Source organism: Scleropages formosus, chromosome 2, assembly GCF_900964775.1.
Source record: "Scleropages formosus chromosome 2, fSclFor1.1, whole genome shotgun sequence".
Taxonomy (NCBI): Eukaryota; Metazoa; Chordata; class Actinopteri; order Osteoglossiformes; family Osteoglossidae; genus Scleropages; species Scleropages formosus.
Window position 1 is genome coordinate 35,290,143 of NC_041807.1, and position 20,262 is coordinate 35,310,404.

The 20,262-nt window shown below is 42.2% G+C and overlaps 1 protein-coding gene across 2 annotated transcripts in view; it reads right to left on the reverse strand.

Annotated features, from left to right (window-relative positions):
- Positions 1–221: 221 nt before the first annotated feature.
- igsf21b (immunoglobin superfamily, member 21b) overlaps positions 222–20,262 on the reverse strand; it is a 55,065-nt gene continuing 35,024 nt past the window's right edge. For both annotated transcript variants that reach the window (XM_018750593.2, XM_018750594.2), the window contains 8 exons: positions 19,341–19,462; positions 8,994–9,112; positions 6,754–6,869; positions 4,688–5,153; positions 3,836–3,921; positions 3,013–3,205; positions 1,634–1,672; positions 222–645 (listed from right to left, as the gene is read on the reverse strand). In XM_018750593.2, coding sequence (XP_018606109.1) covers positions 569–645; positions 1,634–1,672; positions 3,013–3,205; positions 3,836–3,921; positions 4,688–5,153; positions 6,754–6,869; positions 8,994–9,112; positions 19,341–19,462 — 1,218 coding nt within the window. In that variant the 3' untranslated portion in view covers positions 222–568. The remainder of the gene's footprint in view (positions 646–1,633; positions 1,673–3,012; positions 3,206–3,835; positions 3,922–4,687; positions 5,154–6,753; positions 6,870–8,993; positions 9,113–19,340; positions 19,463–20,262) is intronic.

Here is a 20,262-nt window from a genome sequence, read left to right on the forward strand (position 1 = left end):
TGTTTCTATTCTCCCTCACCAGCCTCCCTTAAAACAGTTTCTTTGTATTAAATTATATATTTATATATTTTATTTACAACAATATATACAACTGCTTTTGTTTGAAAATGCAAATCTTGATTATTAAACCCAGAATTGTGTTTAAAAAAAAAAAAAAAAAAACACACACACACACAAAAACCTAATGATAGTGTTCTTCAAAGCAATGCTTTGTGCCTACAGCCACCGTCGGCGCGTACAAAGGGACAGAAATATAACAGAATGAGGGAGTGGAGATTAATGATGTGGGCCTGCCCACGCGACGTCAATCCGATTCTTAAGACATCTGTGAAAGACACGCAGTATCATAGCGCTGGAATAAGAAATAAAATTAAACATATCTTTGCTGGAGAGGCATGTGACCAAGGTGGTGGTTGGTGGTGGTGGAGGGGGGGGGTTGAAGGTTTGTAGCCAACTTTCACGTTCTTCTACGGCGGTCCGACGGCCTTGTCCGACGGTCAAGCGGAACGGGAAGGGTCCGGCGGGCTTCTCGGAAAGGGCGAAGCACGGTCTTGGTAGATCCTGGTGCTCAAGTGACCTCCAGGGTCATCATGAGGAGCAACATCGCTAGCCTGAGTGGCAGTGACCTGCTGTGGGGGGCAACACCTGCGGAGGAGCGGGTGCAACTTAAACTTTTACCCTTTTGTGCAAGTTATTTTTTAATGACAGATCCCTTTCTGGGACTTGGCTGGGAAGTGTCAATCTTTAATCTTCATATTACATCAACCAGTCCTTAACAAAACAATGCAATATTAGTGTCGACTTACATCATTTACATCGAAAATTTATTTTTTTTTTTTTTAAATATTTCCATGCGCACTTTGATACATCAGCATTTATAATCAGTACCTGACCTATATATTGCACTTCCTGTACTAGTTCTGCTTTATAAAAAGGCCTTGCTGCTGTCTCCTCATGGGGGAAATTATTATTATTATGATGAAGATGTGTAGCCCCCATGCACATTTTTACAGTGATTGTGCTTTCATACAATGTGTATGACCACACTGACAGCTTCATTCTGTCACACGAGCTGAAAGCTTCGCTGTGCCTTTTATCTCCATGTTTCGATAAGTTCATGTTTTCCGGGGGTACAAACCACCATCATGGTAAAAACAGCCTAGGAATACAACACACTTAATGAACATCAAATATTACCTTTTAAATTATTTGACTGCATAAAAAAATTTATTTTTAAGTCCAAACCAACTTAGTTGGACTCAAAGGTACGAACACCTCACACTTTGCCGCAGTCCCAACCTACGACATCTAAACCTGTTATTACTGTAACTTCTAAAGTAGTTTTACCTCGCTGATTCAATTTAAGTACTCTGATCATGGGTACAATGTTAGGAGCCATTCAAAAGCGTCAAACGCCAACCTTCAAGCCCATTTCTTTAACCACCACGCTTTCATATTAATATTAGTAGCACTCTGACTATTACTGCAAAGTTATTTTACATTTCAAGCTCCGGAAATATATTAAGCAACATCTTTAAAAACCGACAAGGAGATCCTTTTTAATGTATTATGCTACATTTCGTGAACTTGATTAACCTTGGAGAGCTATAATTTAAAGAGCAGAAGTACTTACTGTTTCGGTTCTGTGTGCCTTTCATCATGCTTGGGTTTTCTGTTGGAAAACAAGGTAATGGATTTAGCCCTCATTTATGCAACATGTCAAGGGCATACTGCAGGTAATACGAGAGACTGCACATCCAGCTCCATTTGTGAAACCTAAATCTAACACTTATATAACAAATGCAAATTGTGATATTTGGCATGTTTTAGTCGGTAGTCTCCAACTAGATATTTTTGAGACAACTATGGTATAGTGGATATTGTCCGTCTTTCATGATTGGCTTGGTCGCTGCTCAGTTGTTCTTTTTTCTACCTTTTAAAGGCAAGGAATAACCCCAAACCACACCCCATCCCAAAACATTGTCTAAGCTGCACGTCAAGCTTTCCCTAGACCACATTAACTAAATCTCTCTTTAAACCACACCTCAAAACCCTTCCCTAGTCCCTCATTTCCTAAACCCCTCCATAAACAACACCCAAACTCTTTCCCTAATTTCTCTGTCTGAGCCCCTCCCTTCACACCTAAAGATCCGTTCCATAGTTTTAGTTTACTAAGCCTCTCCCGAAATCACAGCCCAAGTCCTTTCCCACAAACTTTTAGACATGGACCCATTTCAAACTACACCCTTTCCCTATGCGACGTTCCCTACGGCCCTTTCTAAACCATTACCCAACCCTTTTGTGTAGACTTCATTGGCTAAGCCTCACCATACCCACAGATCCCCTCCCTTGATCCATCTGACAAAGCCTCTCCTTAAGTCATTCCCAGATCAATTGTTTACAGAGCTACTCCTGCAACATAAAGCAAATGTTTATATGTATCTCAAAAAAAAAAAAAAAAAAACTACTAGGAAGGTGATTAGGAATTCTGGTTAAGTTTTATGCAGCTACATTGGTGCATATGTGAAAATAACAAACTGTACTTAAGAATCACACATCTGCAACTATGTCTCTTTCTCCTAATGTAATGAACACACTGTATTTTCTATGAGATGTACATTGCTTTGGAGAAAAGCATCTGCTAAATGAATACATGCAAATGTAAGTCACACCCCAAGCCTTCTGCCTAGACCTGGACGATCAAGTCATTTTGAAAAACGCACCTTAAGCGCTTTCCCAAGACCTCATTGACAAAGCCTTTCCTTGAAGCACCACGCAAGCCTTTTACCTACACCTCATTGTCCAACCCCATCTCAGAGTCACACCACAACCCTTTTGTTCAGCCCTCATGACCAATCTCCTCCTTAAACCACACTCAAAGTGTATCCATAAACACTTCCACAAACACCTTATGCCCCTCCCAAACCACTATCAAAATAATTTATGTTATATTCTATGATACTTGCATTTCCACATCACACCTATAACCCGTTCTCCACTGTCTCAACTCACGGAGCAGAACGAGCCTGGAGTACGAGTCCGCGGAGCCCAGGGGGTTCTCCGCTGTGCAACGATACGTGGAACCGTTGAGCTCAGCTGGCACTCGCTCCAGCACCAACTCCTTCCCTTCATGCTCCGCGCTGCCGTCCAGCAGGTGACCCCCGACTCGGCTCCAGGTGACCATGGGCTCAGGGAAGACCTCATTCTGCAGAAGAACCGGGAAAATCCATCCATGTCTGGGGAAAAGCCATTCAGACAGTTGGACAAAAAAACTGGTGTATGAGCAATAAATCAAGTGAAAATACTGAAATATAAAAAAACATGCTACAACTATGGATAACCGTGGATAATATCCACTTGTTCAACTTGACCAGCAATTTTGTTGTCACTATGTGTCCCCAAGGGTATGGCTGAAGGAAGAAAGTACAGAAACCCAAGATTGCTGTGATGGATTTACACACACCAGCGAATGACTGATGGAAGGTGCAAATAAATGATGCAATGGACTGAAATTGGCACTCCTCGTAACAGACCTGCTCTTAGTTTCCACAATTCTCCATTTGAAACGGTGCTTCTTCAACCAGACGTGCATCTGTGTTTGCAGACCCTTGTTTTGGTAGTATCAGCAGACAAATAGCCTCGAGTATAAACCACCCTCTATGCACCTCGTTGCCCGCATTACACATTTTGAGGACGAGGCCGACTGCCAATGGCTCTGCTAACCTACCGAACCCTCGCATTTCCCACTGAACCACGCAAAGCACCACCAGATAACACAGGAAACCGTCCCCCATTGAAGACTTCCCACCCAGACACCTACCCCAGGTGATCCTACCTGGAAACCCAGGACGGTGAAGCGAACTGTGTCTCCTACCTTCGCCCTGGTTGGAGTCATTAAGAGCTTGGGGCCCTTGGGAGCCGCTTGGAGAAAACACAGTAAACAAAGAAGAGCGGGATGTGTTGAGTCATTAAAGAACCGTGCTTTGCTTAGCAGAAAAGGCTCTGCTTTTGCACCTTGACAATTATATGCTCATATGCAAATGGATAAAATGTAGAATTGTGCATCAGCAAAAATGAGAGTAAAGTAAATAGGAATCGTGCATGGACCTAGCTGGTGCTGTTCCAGAGACATTAAAGCATACAGAGTCAAATATGGTCACGGATAAGGAGCCATTCTTTCCAATAAAGACAAGTAGTGAAGCGTTGCATTAAACTGGGTTGATACTCAAAGGGGAGAAGAAGAAGACGCTGTTTGCTGCAGGTGTACGTCATGCTGTAAGAACCAAATCCCTTGGTTTTTAAAGCAGGGAATGAGACTCCCCAGTGGTTTAATTTGGTTTTTGGGTACGAGTGCTGATGCAAAGACAGCAGCCGTGTCCTCGCTTTGTGGGGTACCATGGGATTCCGCACGCAACTTTATTTCCATTTAGCCTGCAGACGGAAACAGTAAGGCGCTTATCCAGTTGCACACTGGATTATATTGCTCTCATTTCGGATTGCTAATTTTCTCATCTTGAAAACCTTCTGAATTAACTCAATCCAGCGTCAATCAACCTTACGGATATCCATTGCATTCGCTGGCACCTTGTGCGTTCAGCACACACCGCTTGTTTGTCACAGCAGTACTATCTATGTTTCATGGACGCAGGCCAGGAGGAGGCGGGGCAAAGTGGTGCTCAGTACTCACCCAGCCTGACTGTAGCCTGCATGGGCACCGAGAGGGCGGGGTGCTTGACCTCACAACTGAACTGGGCGTGGTTGTCCAGCTGGGGGTTGAGTCTCCATGTGAGTAGGGCATGCACCTCCGTGGTTCCGTTGTTAAAGGGGACGTGTGTGTGCTGGTAATAGTACACCGGGTGGCTGCTGGGGGGCGACCAGTGGGAGGAGCTTCGGCGGACAGCCATGGCCGGACCGATCTCGGGGACGGGGGTGACCTCTGACCTGGAGGCATGGCTTTGCCGGGAGTTCCCTGCATACAGGGGGGCTAGGTCTGCAAGGGCTCGAGACTCGAGATACTCCGAGTCAGTATTGAGGGCGCGGCTGCTCAGCGATCTGGAGCTCCTGAGTGCAGTGGAGGCCTTGGACTCCCCACCGGCAGTGGGCTGGATGTAGGGAATCACATTGATTGGCTCGCCATCCCGTTTGAAAAACACCTCAGAGACACAGAGCAGAAGTCAGTCACAATCAAAATGTAAACACAATTACTCACCTGCCTGTTAGAACAGGACAGATTTTATATTCCATATGGCTCATTTATGTAAAAAAAAAAAAAAAAAGTCTGAAAGTATTAAAACTTTAAAGGTGCTCAAAGGGCAAATTAAGAAAAAGGAAGGATGTAATATTTCCACATGAAAAGCTGACAATTTTTTGATTTAACAGTAGATGAATGAATGAATGAATGAATGAATCTGAAGCTGGAATCTAGATCTGAATCAACAAATCTGGATCTGCCTGCACTGGTAGGATCAATCAAATGGATGATTCCAGGGAGAATTTCCGCTTGGCTGCAGCAACAATACATACACACAACATGCACACAAACACACAGTGATGAAACAGTGATAATAAGGTTTATCCACTCGATTTTTAAATAATGTTAATAATATTAATAATTTTTTACTAGTTAGCTTTATAACAACAACATACAAAGGAGATGAAACATTGCAGCAGTTTTTTTTTAATCCTACCCCCTCCTCTCCCCATAGTGCCAAGGGGAAAGAGTCAAACAACAATCACATTGCATACAGAGACACAGCCACATTACATGTTATGATATAACTTTGGCTTGCTTAGGTTTATATTAAATACTGCATATGAAATCAACTCCAGTAATGTAGCACAGCAAAAACACAGTAAGTACCATGTCCATGAACAGGTAGTCATTATGTGTCATCAGTCGGTGTGCAGTGGGCCACTGTCCTCTTCATCACTTTCAGCTTGTGTGTTTTTCTGAGGTTGCATAGCTTGGTGCAGAAAATAAATGTTTCGGCCCACCCACCGGTGGAGGATTTGACAGCTAAATCCTCAGTCTCTCAGCTTAGGCTTGGAAAACCAAGACTAAGACACCAGACTCAAGATGCTTTTAAATCGTGTGCAGTTTTATCTGTGGATATGCAAACTGTGTACTGATCAGGAAGGTATAAGATCACCTTGGTACCGTGCTGAATGACTGCTCGTACACACACACATACACACATGCAGACACACACTGATCTTTTTTCTATCATTGTAAGAATTCCACATTGACTCCCTCTTCACCATAGTAAATTAATCCCAACTATACTCCAGTGAAACTCAAAAATATATGCCCTTTTGTCTAAGGCAATTTACAGCGTTAGGTTTGTACAAAAAGCTGATTTTTTACAATGACTTACCCAGTTATGCAGCTGAGTAATTTTTACCGCATCAAGATAAGTGCTTTGATCTAGGGTACTACAGGAGGTGGAAAACAAATCTGGGACCTTGGATTGCAAGGCAAAAATTTTAACCACTGCACCCCGTGCCGCCCCATTTTTCCATTTCGACTTTTATGAAGATAGATAATGTTTTGAAAAGCATTTCAGTGTTTAAACAGTCAGCTGGACCGCTTTCAAGATTTACTGTCTTTGCAGAAACATTTTCCTCAAAATTGTTGTCTCAAGGTTGTTTTAACATGATGTCTCTCCCTCTCTCTCTCACACACACACACAGACACACTTTTCTGGTATAGAGCTTTACATGGTTTTTCTTCTTCCTCGTTGACCTCTGACTTACTGTCGGCGCAGGTTTCCCGCCAGACACGATGCACTTTAGAGTAAAGTTCTGGGCCTGGTAGCGACTGAATGATGATGGAGTGTCCGCCTCCATCACAGAGATGAACATCGGAGGGGCTGTGGAGCAGAGGAGGACCGTTCAGCAGGATTACTGACAAGCTACTGCAGCAAAGTCAACAATAACTGCAATAAAAGCGCGACGTGACATTTCAGAGCTTACACCACTAAAGTCCAATTTAGTATTGTGTGTCATTAACTATGCACAGTTATTAAAAATATCAATTTTCTTAATGCTGACAGTAAAATATTTGTTCTGAGCATCCTTTAAATAGACTCCTTTCTCACATAAATTTATTCAGTTGCTTAGCTGATGCTTTTATCAAAAGAAATGTTATTTTTATGGAGTTAAAAAACAGGACACATTAATTTGCACAATCAGGTGAATTTAGAGGGGACAGCAGCAGGACTGAGACTGGGACTGGAACCAGCAGCCTTTGGGTTTAGGCATGCAATGCATAAAGCATAATCTTGATGTAAATATTTAGAGAATTAATGTTTGAACTCTATCCATTGTACCTAAGCTACAGAGCTGATCAGTACGGTCTCCTAGGCAATTTGTGATCTCTCTCTCGTTTAACCGTTGAAAAGGAAACCCCTCATTGTACATGTGTCATTGTATACTTTAACCGCTCACTGCTCGTGGGCTTTCTGCCAGTTCCTTAAATTCAAACTCTGTGGATGTAAAATCCTTGCTCGTAAATGCAGCGATAGCAACACCGGCTTAACAGTCTTTAAACCGGGTTCTGTGTGAAATACTGAACTGGAGGGATTTCGGCTTTAACTCCATTTTCAAGATTGAAGCAATTGGACGTCTGTCCTGCTTGGATCCTCTGAAAGGGGTCTGTATTAAGGACTTGAGGCACCTAAACCCTTAAAACAAAGCGTGACAAGATTCTTTGAAAATTGCCACTGAGTAAATGCAAACTACTCCACCATCAGTCTGTGTACTGTTAGTATACACTGTATTTTTGCGTGCGTGCGTGCATGCGTGGTTAGAGCTGCTGCCTTTGGCCTCAAAGGTCACTGATTCAATCCCCTTGCCTGGCAGTAATACCCCTAAGCAAGGTACCTACTGTAAATGTCTCTAGTGACATTACCCAGCTGTATAAATGGGTAAATACTTGTAGGTAGATTAGCACTGTAAGTTGCTTTGGAGAAAAGCGTCAGTTAAATGTAGTGTACGTATGTGTTTTGCAAGGGCGGGGGGGTGTGGTGGTGCAGTGGGTTTGGCCAGGTCCTCCTCTCTGGCCGGTCTGGGGCTCAACTCCTGCTTGGGGTGCCTTGTAACGGACTGGTGTCCCATCCTGGGTGTGTCCCCTCCCACGGCCCACGCTGCCGGGCTGGGCCCCAGCTCGCCGCAACCCTGCCTAGGACAGGCAGCTTCAGCCAGTGTGTGTTTTGCAAGGTGAAAAATTTAAATGATATATGATAGTGTTATGACAGGAGAGGGACTAAGGTAGCAATGAGACACAGAAGCTACTGCTGTAACCACAGTAACAAATAAAAAAGCAATCTTCAACTAATAATGTAACAATAATAATAGTAATGGTGAATGGTGTCTCACAGCTTCTGCACTGTGGGTTTGATGTGCATTTGTATGTGGCTGAATATGTGTGGGCTGAATATGTTTGCATGTTCTCCCTGTGTGTGTGTGTGTGTGTGTGTGGTTCTTTGCACAAACCCAAGACGTGTTGTGACAGGTGAAATGATAAATTACCCTTAGTATGTGTGTGTGAGTGAACGAGTGTGATTGCCCTGCAATGGACTGGCATCCTGACCAGGGTGTACCCAGCCTCATGCCCTGTGTCTCTGGATCACCATGACCCTGCACTAGACAAGTTAGTTACTGATACCGGATGAGTGAGGATGAACGTATTTAAAAAAAATGTAAAAATACTAAATTCCTAAATTTAGTGTGATCTTTGTGGATCTACTCTGTGTTCTTGGGATATCAACTTGGGGGAGAAAGTACTGTAACCCAGTCAAAGTCAGATACCTCTAGAGAAACTCTTTCTTTTTTCCCTCCTGCAAAAACTATTTGAGGTCGGGATGCCGGGAAAATGAGCTGAAGTTGAATAAACATTGAAGAAATAGTAGATCTGACCCCCCTCCCCGCCCATGGGGTGTGTCCCCAGAGAGCTTCACAAGGCTGCTGCCACACTCCATGTACTGGTGACCTACCCATCACCGTGAGGAAGATGCTTCCTGAAGCAAGGACCACCTTCTCCCTTGTGGAGCGGTCATAGACGCCCACATGGCACTCGTATGGCCGGTTGTCCGCGATTCGCACCTCTGGCAGCCTGCACAGAGGCAGCACAGCTCACATTAGGCAATGATGAAATGCATCCTGGGTAGACAGATCACAGTATACGTTGGACGGTGCTATAGTGCATACCTTGTAAGTACCTTAACATTCTGAAACATTAATTTTCACTCTGGAGAACATGTTTTTAAGTGTACATCCCAAACAGAACAAGCTACAGTGCTGAGTCCAAATGTATGCTACAGATGACATTATTTGTTTGGGGATGGAGCTTCCTTAGGTTCTTAGACATCATAGAGCTCCATCTCAAATACTTTTTAGTTCGGTCTCAAGAGGTTATGGGAAGTCTTTGGTAAAGTATTAATTATTCTTTGTATCATGGAAATTTTTGCACCTGTGAAGGTAACAACTGATGGAGCACCATACACTGACCTGTGTGTATTACTTTTCGGCTTATACTGAATATGAATACAGGTAAGTAAAAACAGGAAAATGTTCTTATTTATGGCACCTTTGAAAATATGAATTCAGACCTCTTGTGTAGATTTACACCGAAGCTGAAAAAACATTCTGAAATCCTTGATAAATAATTAATTATACTGTATGTCATAATTTTTTCAATGTTATTTAAATGGAACTCAGATGTCAAAACAAAACACCATATAACGCGGACAGATAATTTTTCAAGGAAACAAGCTTAGCGTTCATCATTTCAAATTACATTTTATTTTTTAGTTGATGCTCTCCTTTAAAGCAACTTACAACGTTAAACTACCTACAGTTATTTACCAATTAACATAGCTGTTTATTTACTGGAGTAATTGAAGGTAAGCACCTTGCTCAAGGTACTACAGCAGTAGGATTCAAAACTCCAGATTTTGGATCCAAAGGTAGCAGCGCTATCCACTACACTATTAGCTGCCACTGCTAATGACTAACAAAGTATGGCAGTAAAAAAATTAATCATCCATGAAATATTACTTCCTCTGAAAAATATACCCAAGGTCAAAAGACAGCAAGTGAATGGAAACCTTTCGGATAAATACAAATCAAACTTTGAAGGGTGAAAGTTTTTCAATGTGCTAAATTATGTAAAAAAGAAAAAAATAAATAAATAAATAAAAGTAAGCATGCTTTGGCCCAGTCATTTCAAAATGAAAAAGGACTTTCTGTAGGTGTTTTATGACAGTTCACTCAGCATGTCTCTTGGAAAGGAGAAGGGCACTGGACCCTAGACTTGTGGGCTCAGTCCTAAAGACTGGTTTAACCACAGAGAACATCTTACCCCACACACAAACAATGTCTACAGCTGCTTATCCCAAGCAGGCTCACAGCAAGCCAGACCCTAGCCTGGCGACACTGGAACACACCCAGGACAGGACAGGACATGACACAAGTTCAACACAAGGCACCCCAAGCAGGACTTGAACCCCAGACCTACTACACTGCAGCCCCCTCTTTTACCTGAACATGAAAAAAACACAATGGTTTGAAAGAAAATACAGAAAACAGAATGGCATTATAATTAATCCTCCTCACCTTCAAGGAATCAAAAACAATACAGCTACTATATGGCTGCATCACTCCGTTGTGGAATACTGTATATAGATACAGTACGTTTACATTTATTCATTTAGCAGACGCTTTTCTCCGAAGCGATGCACATCAGTACTAAGTAGTGGTAAAGGTCACATGCTTTTGGTATCAATTCCAGTAAGGGCTCTGATGTAGTTACCCTTGAGCAAGGTGCCTAACCTGAATTGTTCCAGTTGTATATGGAAATGCACATAATAACAATAAGAACAATAAAAAAAAAAAAAAAAAAAAAGAATTAATAATAATAGCAGCAAATAGGTAAGAGCTGGGGTTGAATCCTCCTGTTGCAGTAGGAACTTTGATCAAAATACTTATCCTGATGCAGTAAAAAAATTACCCAGTGGTATAATGGGTATATTACTGTATAAATGATTGTAAGTAGCACTTCATCGAAATGTAACACTGGAAGATGCCTCAGAGAAAGGCGCAGGCTAAATGTGAAAATGTATTTTTTATTGACTGTCATGTTATGCGCAAAATGGTAACATCAGAGAACCAGGAAAAACAAAGAGAATATGAAAAAAGGAGGAATTTTCTTTACCACGACTTTCAAAAAGGAAAGAAAAAAAAAAAACATTAATAACGCATCAAATGCGTTTCAAAAAGTGGAAAAGAACTCCTTATGGCACCGTACTGTACGTGTTCTGGCCACTTTGATGCAACAGCTGGAAAGAAACGCACAAAGACGCCTCACATGTCATCTCACAAAAAGACAAACAGAAAATGGCAGCACACGTCTAGACCTCTAAATGTGTTTGTCATTGTCGGAAAGAGCAACTTGTCCTCGCACTCGAGATACTTTCTGAATGCCTGCGTGTTTCGTTTCAATAACTATTTTAAAATTTAAAAGAAAAAGAAAAAAAAAAACATAACAACACAAAACATGTACGAGCGCGCCGCTCTCGTGAAACCTGGATTCCCGCCTCCTGCACTCGCTCCGCTTTACTCCGCAGGCGCACGCGGGCGGATCGATGCGCGCGGAAGCCGCGTGAGCAGCGGTGTTCGGCAGCGCCGGATCGATAAAAGCCGTTAGACACCCTTTTAGAGTTTAAGGCTCCTTCCTGGCGCTTTTTGGAGGACGCGGAGGGTTTCGGCCCATCTGCGGAGCGCGACCTCCCTCATATTAATTGGACAAGCGGTGCGACATGAAAACAATGGTGCGGCAGGAATCGGCCATTGCGCGCCGCCGGGCCATTTTCTGGCCTGTTAGGCCAAAGAATTGAGGCTGAGTGCATCAATTACACGTTTGTTTCAGTACTGAGAACAAAGAAGCACTCGAACCTGGATGACAGGGGAGCTGAACAACATTTCTTGAGGCCACACCGTAAATTCGTCGGGTCCCCCTCGGCAGCCTCCTAGGAGGGCTAACTTTTCGCTTCCAAACTTGGTCTTACTTGTTAAACACAAAACAGCCACCATCAAAGATGACTCTTGTCTACTGGGGATCAATTGCAAAATATTCATTACAAGAGTCTGTCGGTTACTCGTTGATTTGAAAAGGAATAAATTACTCATTACCGCTGTAACGATCAATGAAATACTGGGTGGGCCTCAAGCACTTGGGCACGTCATTGCTTTGCTGACGTTACTCTTACAACGTGTTTGCCGTTTAACCATAAATGCAACCGAATATTTTCCAGAAGCAGTCCTAAGCTTTAGCTAGTATGGTAATGGCTTCAGCTTCTGCCTTTGGATGCAAAGGTCCTAGGTTCAAATCCTACTTCCTGCTGTAGTACCCTTGAGCAAGGTACTTACCCTAAATTGCTTCAGTAAAATCACGCAGCTGTATAAATGGGTAAATCCTCTAATTGTATGTAACTCAACATTGCAAGTCACTTTGGGAAAAAAGTATAATTGAAATGAATACACATCAAATAAGCTGCCTAAATAATGGTACCTTCAAAAGTGCCTCTCTTAGGACTTGAACCTGTGACCTACTGATGACACCAATTGCTTCTTCAACCAATATGCTGTGTACTGTATGGCATCTCAGCTGTTGGGTTTGTATATTAAGGTAGGTACCATTGTGCTCATCCCACATAATTTGTTCTCCCGCTGTCTGAATTTTCGCTTTTTTGGTCTTGACATTTTTAACACCACTTATCTTTAATCGGTAACTGGATTTTCATTCATCCGGTTTGTGACATCTCGCGAAGGCTCGTGACATTTGTTCCAGTGCGATAAACCGAGACCGTATATGAAAGTAGTCTTTGTGCAGCGTTCACTTCACACCCTCTTCACCACCCGCCTATCCTTCCTATGCCTAACACTGCTGTTCTCACCCCTCCAAGCAGCCACACACAGTCACAGTAAGTTGTCTTCATGCAGTCATTGCTTTATAAATTTATTTTATGTAACTGTATTATTTGTTATTCATTCTATTTTAAGGTTACACAACTTTTTACTAATGATATTATATGTTGTTTAGTGTGATTTGGGGGTGAACCTGGAATGGAGTGGGAGCCAGTTGGAATTTTTTCCACACAAACTAAAGGAATAAGTAATTTCATTATCTGGTTTCACGAAATTCAATCCGTTTTCAGAAACAAATTAGGACTTTTTTTTAATTTATTTAATTTATTTTAAATGACAAATCATCCAGGAACCCATGATTTTTTTTTTCCTATAAGAATTAATGTAATTCGATCCCCTCACAACGGGATTTTGCCTAATGGAAATTTCACCAAACGAATTAACCCTGTTAAATAAGGAATGAGCGTATTTGTTTGTACTGGCTACGTTCGACACAAAGGGATCGATAGACTCCCTTTGAAAAACTGGTGACATAAACGTGACCGAAAACGTTACAGCATTCACAAAACTGGGCTTACCATCAAAATGTTGCTTATTCAACTCTGACGATGGCCTCTCCTGTTTCACTCACGAATGATAGATGTAGCATACTAGTAGGGACTGTCATCATGCAAACTGAAGGTCTTGTGTTTGAATCCCACTCATAATGTAGTGCCATTAATCAAGGTACATGCTGTAACTTGCTCCATTAAGAATATCCTACTGCATAAATGGGTAAATCACTGTAACTCTGGTATCATCTGAATGAATGTGAACAGTAACACTGGTATAGTGTACTACCGGTAAAAATTAAGTGATGCAAGCTGCTTTGTGTAGGCCACAGAATTGTGCACTGTGGTTTCAGTACTGTAGTGACCTCATGCCATCGATACAATGCAACGATAGTCTTCTCATGGTTCAGTCAACGCAATATTCTCTTGGTTGGAAACCGACCGGAATCTGGAACCCTCTACATTTTTTTCCAACTAGGTCATCACCTTCACTACGATCAAAGGCACATTCAACAGTTTTATGTCTATACACATTACAGTATTCAGATGACAGAAATACTCTTTCAATGTGCTGAAAATAATTAATTGAGACATAAATATCTGCCCTTAATAAAAGTCTCCAGTGTCCTTCGTTTTCCATTATGATTTAGATCTTGTGTGAATCGTTTCTAAAAGAAAAGTTGGTTTATAACTAGATGAAAATATATATTTTTCATAAAATATATGCATTATTAAAACATAAATAGTTATATAAAAAAACAAGTTCATTTCTGTAATGATCAACCTTCATTAAAATAGCTGTTTATACCTTTGAGCTACAGACACATTGGTGAAAGCTTTAGGTTGAATCTGCTGTCTTAATCACAAAGCTTAGATTAAAAGAAAGATCAAATTTAATTTATTGCTTGAATGGCATTTCCTCCCCAGGTAATCTGTGGTATTTGGTTTTTTCAATTCTCTAATGTCCAAATACATGCGGGACAAAAATACTAACAGCAGTCATTAGTTACTGTACATAACTGATACAGAAGCAAAGGGAAAATGTTTGCATATTTCATGCACGAAATGCATTAATTCCATATAACAAACTAAACCTCTCAAGTCTTGAATTTGCTTTAAAAGAAACGCACATTACTTCTGTCAGCTGTGGTGCTTTTAGAAGGTCCACATAACCTTTCCAGAGTAACAGGATTTGCTGAGAATAATGAGGACTTTTCTTGCAACGTGCAACATTTTGAAACGTGACCGCCATCATCCATGGCAACCACACACTCGCGGAGCTTCAGCATATGTTCGGGTAAACTGACGTGACACAGCAACGGTACAACTGGTCATGGTACCAGATTCGCAGGTGCTGAACTGGCTCATACGTAAACCAACTTAAAATACCACGGGCAGCCGAACCGTTTAGTCGAGCGGTAATTGGCTTAGCGCGTTAACAATCTCTGTCAGCTGCAATGGGAAATAATAAAACCCTCGTCCTCACTCAAGAGGTTGGTGGAGTAATACCAAATAAATGCAGCTTTAAGTAATATTCATACATTTAATTAGAGCTAAATTAGCAAGGCCCCAAGTGCATTATACAAGCAGAAATGGGGATGAAATACTTTTAAGAATTAAAGAAGACTCAAAAGTAGACTTCAGAGAACGATGCCAGCCCAACACTGATGCTGCAGGCCTACTTTATAGTTCATTCAAAGAGCACAGGTCTTTCTATAGTAAATGTATCTGAAATAGGAAATAATTTTGGTTCCTGTCCTTCGTTAAGGGTATATTGAAAATCTCTCTGCAATTTTAACTCATTAATAACTGCATTTACTTTCACAAGGTCTGTACTGGGCAATTGTAAGAATGCCTCACTAAAAATAAATGTGGCTGCACTTTGGATATTATAGTTAAATGCTCCAGTAAGTAACTAGCCGTTCCACTTGTGCTATAGAGTAAGTGCTTATATTAATTGAAGCTGATGTTTTTCTCCAAAGCAACAATGATTTACCCATTTATACAGCTGGGCAATTTTCACTCAAGCAATTCATGTGTAGTACCTTGATTGAGGGTACTACAGCAGGAGGTGGGATTCAGTCTCGAACCTTTGAGTGCAAAGCAGCAGCTGTAACCACTACGCCACCTGCTGTGTTGTAATGAGTGACTGGCACAGTTTCCACACACACACATTTTAACAAAGCTGGAATTAAGTGCTCAGAACTGCACCAAAATATGTACAACAGTACTCGGTAATGATTAAGCTGAAATATGGTCCGAAAAATATAACCAAACCATCATTAGACAAAAGCACACAAATGCATTTACAAGATAATGAAGCAGCGCCAGGAAGTGGCAGTCTGTACTCCATGAAGTTGTTTTTGTAGATATTTACATATAATTGAGATTCTGCTGAACAGGAGAATGAACACAACAAGACAGGAGCAGCACATAAAATAAACGCGACTGATTATGCACACAGGGATCTGGATCAGAGAGGAGAGGCAAACAAACTTAACAGACACACAACCGCCTCCTTCCCGTCTTCTCCACATTTCCCTTAAAAGTTCACCTTTTGGGTAAATGTACGTATAAGAGCGAAGCCATGGCCACAGCACCGCCAAAACCTTTGGAGTTATTTTGGAGAAACCTGTGGTACTCGAGTGAACCTGCAACAATCACTTCCTGGGTTCGAACGCATTTGTACCCACTGTGTGCGATGTCACAAAACTTCATGATTTTTGTCCGTGCATGAGGAAAAAAGTGATTTTTTTTTTTTTAGATGCAAAACAACTGCTTCATCAGATAGATAGATGGCTTGCTGGCATCTACCCAATGCCTCCACAGATCCTGGAGGAGCTGGTTGATGCACTGACTGCCCCTGTCAGAGACTACATGTTCTGGAGTGCTCCAGGGAGTGATGCGAATGGGTAAAAAAACTCTGCCCACTTTGTGTAGTAGTTCACCATGGCTCTGTGGGAATGAGTTCATTAGGTCCATGCCAACAACATCTCTTGGTTCTGACAGGGCAAGAGATTGCAGAAAAAGATTGGTGGCACACTAGAGGCCTTGTACTTTTGACTGAAACACACTCCTTCACCAACTCCAATGTGTTCTGTCCCACAGCGGGCCATTAGAAGAACCTTCAGAATGTGCACAAGTTTTACACCTGTCAATATGAGGGACATATGTCAAACAGTGAGGAAGGCAGGCCTAGCATGGAGGTTGGAGAGGTGGTTATTTTGGATTGGGCACTTGGGACTGTGAAGAGAGTCGTTTTTGTTTGGAAACTGAAATGCACCAGAAACTGGGCCTTGAGAAGGTTTTGGAGATTTTAAAAGCCTAGGGTCAGAGTGCAGTGATCTCAGACTCCTTCTAACTGCTCTTCCTCCTAAGCGGTGGCACTGCAGCTTGTCAACACATACAACTGCAACACCCTCTGCAATCCCTTCCCGAGGCACAATGTGCCCTGAGAACTTCGATGGAGGTTATGCTGAAGATGCCTTTTCAAATTTCACATGAAGCTAGTCTGTGGTTTCTGGAGCATATTTCTGAAGTCATGCAGATATCTGACACCAGGAAAACAATGTCACTGATGTGCATAAAGCAAGAGTGACTTCTCAGATTTTACAAAACTCTTCTGGCAAATGTTTTGAGGCATTCCATCACTCAAAGGCCATGACCTTGATCCGAACACTGTCAACACATCCTTATCTGTTAATATCTTAATTGTAGGTCCAGTGAACTGAAACCCCTTGAATGGACTCCAAAATGTTGTAGATAAGGAGCATGAGCTGTTGAATCAACGATATTTCTCACAACACCTTCATGACCCATCAACCTTGGCCCCTAAGACCACCAGGGAGGCCTCTGTAAAGGAGGGTCTTTCACTCCACCTTCTGACATATGCTGGATGTACCTCAACAACTTGCTTCTCTCTGCGGAGAAATCCTACAAGGCTTATATGTCTAAAGACTGTAGTCAATGAGGCTGATATAGTGGCAGGTGATAGTAGAATGTCCCATTCTACCAGAACAAATGGCAAGAAATACCAAACAGTCCTCATTTCTTTGTCTATACGTGGATCCTACAGGACAGCAGAAACCAGCAGCTCGTCTGCAAAGTTTTTTTTTAAAAAGCAAGCAAGTTAAGAAGGTTCAAAAAAAGCTGGTCGCTTTAGTAGGGTGATTAGCTCAGTCAAGTCTTATTTAGGCTTTGGTCATGAAGGCCAATCCCTGGAGAGAATGCCATGTAAAATCTTCACTGGGCTGCAAGAATAACATGGGAGAGCTAGTGATTCCATCCAGATGGACTGTGAGTCATGTAATCCCACTTGACTCAGTAGGTTCTCGAAGCTAATGTGAAGCTGTGGGCTATAGTTGGCTCAATCAGCTTGGTCTGTTGGGCCCTCAGATCTGCTGCCATATGTTACACCGCAGCAGGACATAGGTGCAGCCAATATCAAGGAGAGCTGGCCTCCTTTGTTCCTCTCACTTCTACCTTTGCCACCATCTGGAAAGGTTGAGTGGTGATGAATTGCAGCTGAGTGTGGGGAATGTCCTTCTTTCTGTCCCTGAACTTGATTCACTCTGGACCAACGGGGACATCATCTTATTTTGTCCTTTTCAAGAAATGAACCCACCAGTACAATGTTGGCTGCTGACTTGACTAATTACAGTGAGCTGCAGGTTTGGGGGTCTAAGATCCATTGTAGTAGGGTATTACTTCTACTGCATCTCAACTTTGTCATTTTCATAATGAGAAGAAATTTTCTAGAGTTAATGGGATAGGATTCAAGACGTAAGACATTTTATACTACTTCCTAATAAATGACTCTCCATCACATTGCTGCTGATTGTTTCTTAATGTCTTGAATTTCTAAATAACGACTAAATAACCACTGATCCAGTGAGATAAGGGGACCTCTTTGTGCAGGTGAAACCCTTTCCATAATGAATGGATTGACAATGTGCTCAACCTCTATGTATTTATTGTTGTTTAAATACTTATTTCTTGGTTGACTTATGCTGTTTAAAGGTATGTTTCTAAAAACTTGACTGGGTTACTGATGTGTGTGTGTGTCTCTATATATATATACATTTTTTTTTTTTTTCTCTCTCTCTCTTTCAATATACCCATCCATTCAGGGTAACTTCTGGACCCTGGATGGGATTCCAGTCCATCGCAACAATGGCAAGTCTTTTTTTAAAGCCATCCTTGGTCTGTTCTTTATAGATCTGCCATCTTTGGTAATTAAATCTGCCAGGTTTTTTATATCATTCATCGTTTTTTTTCTCTTTTTTCATTTACATCCATTGTTAAGTAAACATACTAAGACAATAAAAATCCTTATGAACTACACTAGAGTTAGATATTTATACTGAAGCAGTACAAGTACCTTTTTGGCATGCATCAGCATTTCACTACAAGCTACACATATCCTGCGGGGTGCAGTGGCACAGCAGCGCAGCGGGTTTGGCTGATTCCTGTTCTCTAGCAGGTCTGGAGTTCGAGTTCTGTTTGGGGTGCCTTGGGATGGACTGGTGTCCTGTCCTGGGTGTGTCCCCTATCCCTCCAGCCTTATGCCCTGTGTTGCCGGGTTAGGCTCCAGCTCACCAGGACAAGCAGCTTCAGACAGTGTGTGTGTGTGTGTGTGTGTGTATACACACATCCTTAACCGCTTAGCAAAGAGCCACTTCTTCATAACCTACAGAGCAGCTTTCTGTTTGCTGTCAACAGAGACAACTTGCGCGATGGTGGCGTCAACCCCGGGAATACCGCGTTATCGCCACTGCCGAAATAACAGCCACGGCTCTCATGCATGTAGAGACGCGTTGTGTCAGTTTTCGGTTCGTGGCTGGCAACGTTTGGGCCTGTTCTCACCGGATGGTTGACTGATAAACGAGGTCTTCGCGCCTCCTGTAGTCCTCCATGTGAGAGTAATTGGTATTGAACATGGCGTCGTACGTAAAGATTTTCTGCTTCATGCTGCCCCCGTCGGTAACCTGCAAAGAGAAAGAGAGAAAAGGCAATGAGTGAACGCCAAATTTTTCGGCACAGACCTTAAAATGCCTGGGAGTGCACACATCTCAAGTGTGAAATATTAAAATTCCTCATTTTAAATATATCTTTTTCTTCCTCCAAGCGCAGAGCTGCAGCAGGTCCGTCATGCCCGGCGTCTATGATTTGAACCTGAGCTGAGTTATTAGCCAAAAATGATACGGCTCCCGGCGGCTGATCACCCTTGCCGTCCCTTGATATGTCTGACTGCAGCATCAGCGCCACCTTGTGCCACTTCAGGGCCCGCAGAAAATCCTTTATGACATTGATGCATTGATGCATGCATGTGTGTGTGAGCGCGTGTGTGTGTGGGTTTATTTGGCCATGGATTTTACGGAAGAGGGAAAGATTTCTTTACATTACTATGCTCATGTTGTCACCGCCATTAGATCAGTGGGGAAGGGGATTTACCCTAACCATCTATAATCCCCGCTAGAATGGAAGCCCCAGGAACATCCTGGAATCGCCGCATCCCGCAAAAATTATGGTGCAGACCATGAATGAAAGGATTTTGGAGTTCTCATTAAATCCAAGGGCTATGTACCTTTGAAAAGTATGTGGACAGGAAGGTTTAAGCTCAGGATTAATTCTTACTGTGGCTGCATGTCTACAGAATTCTAATATACAGAATGAAAGATAGTGTAGATATCAACTGGGTAGAAGCATTTTATTATTTTCCCCCCATTTTTGTTCCCTGCTTAATATTTCACAAGGGAGTTACGGAGATCTGCTCATAGTTTCTGCC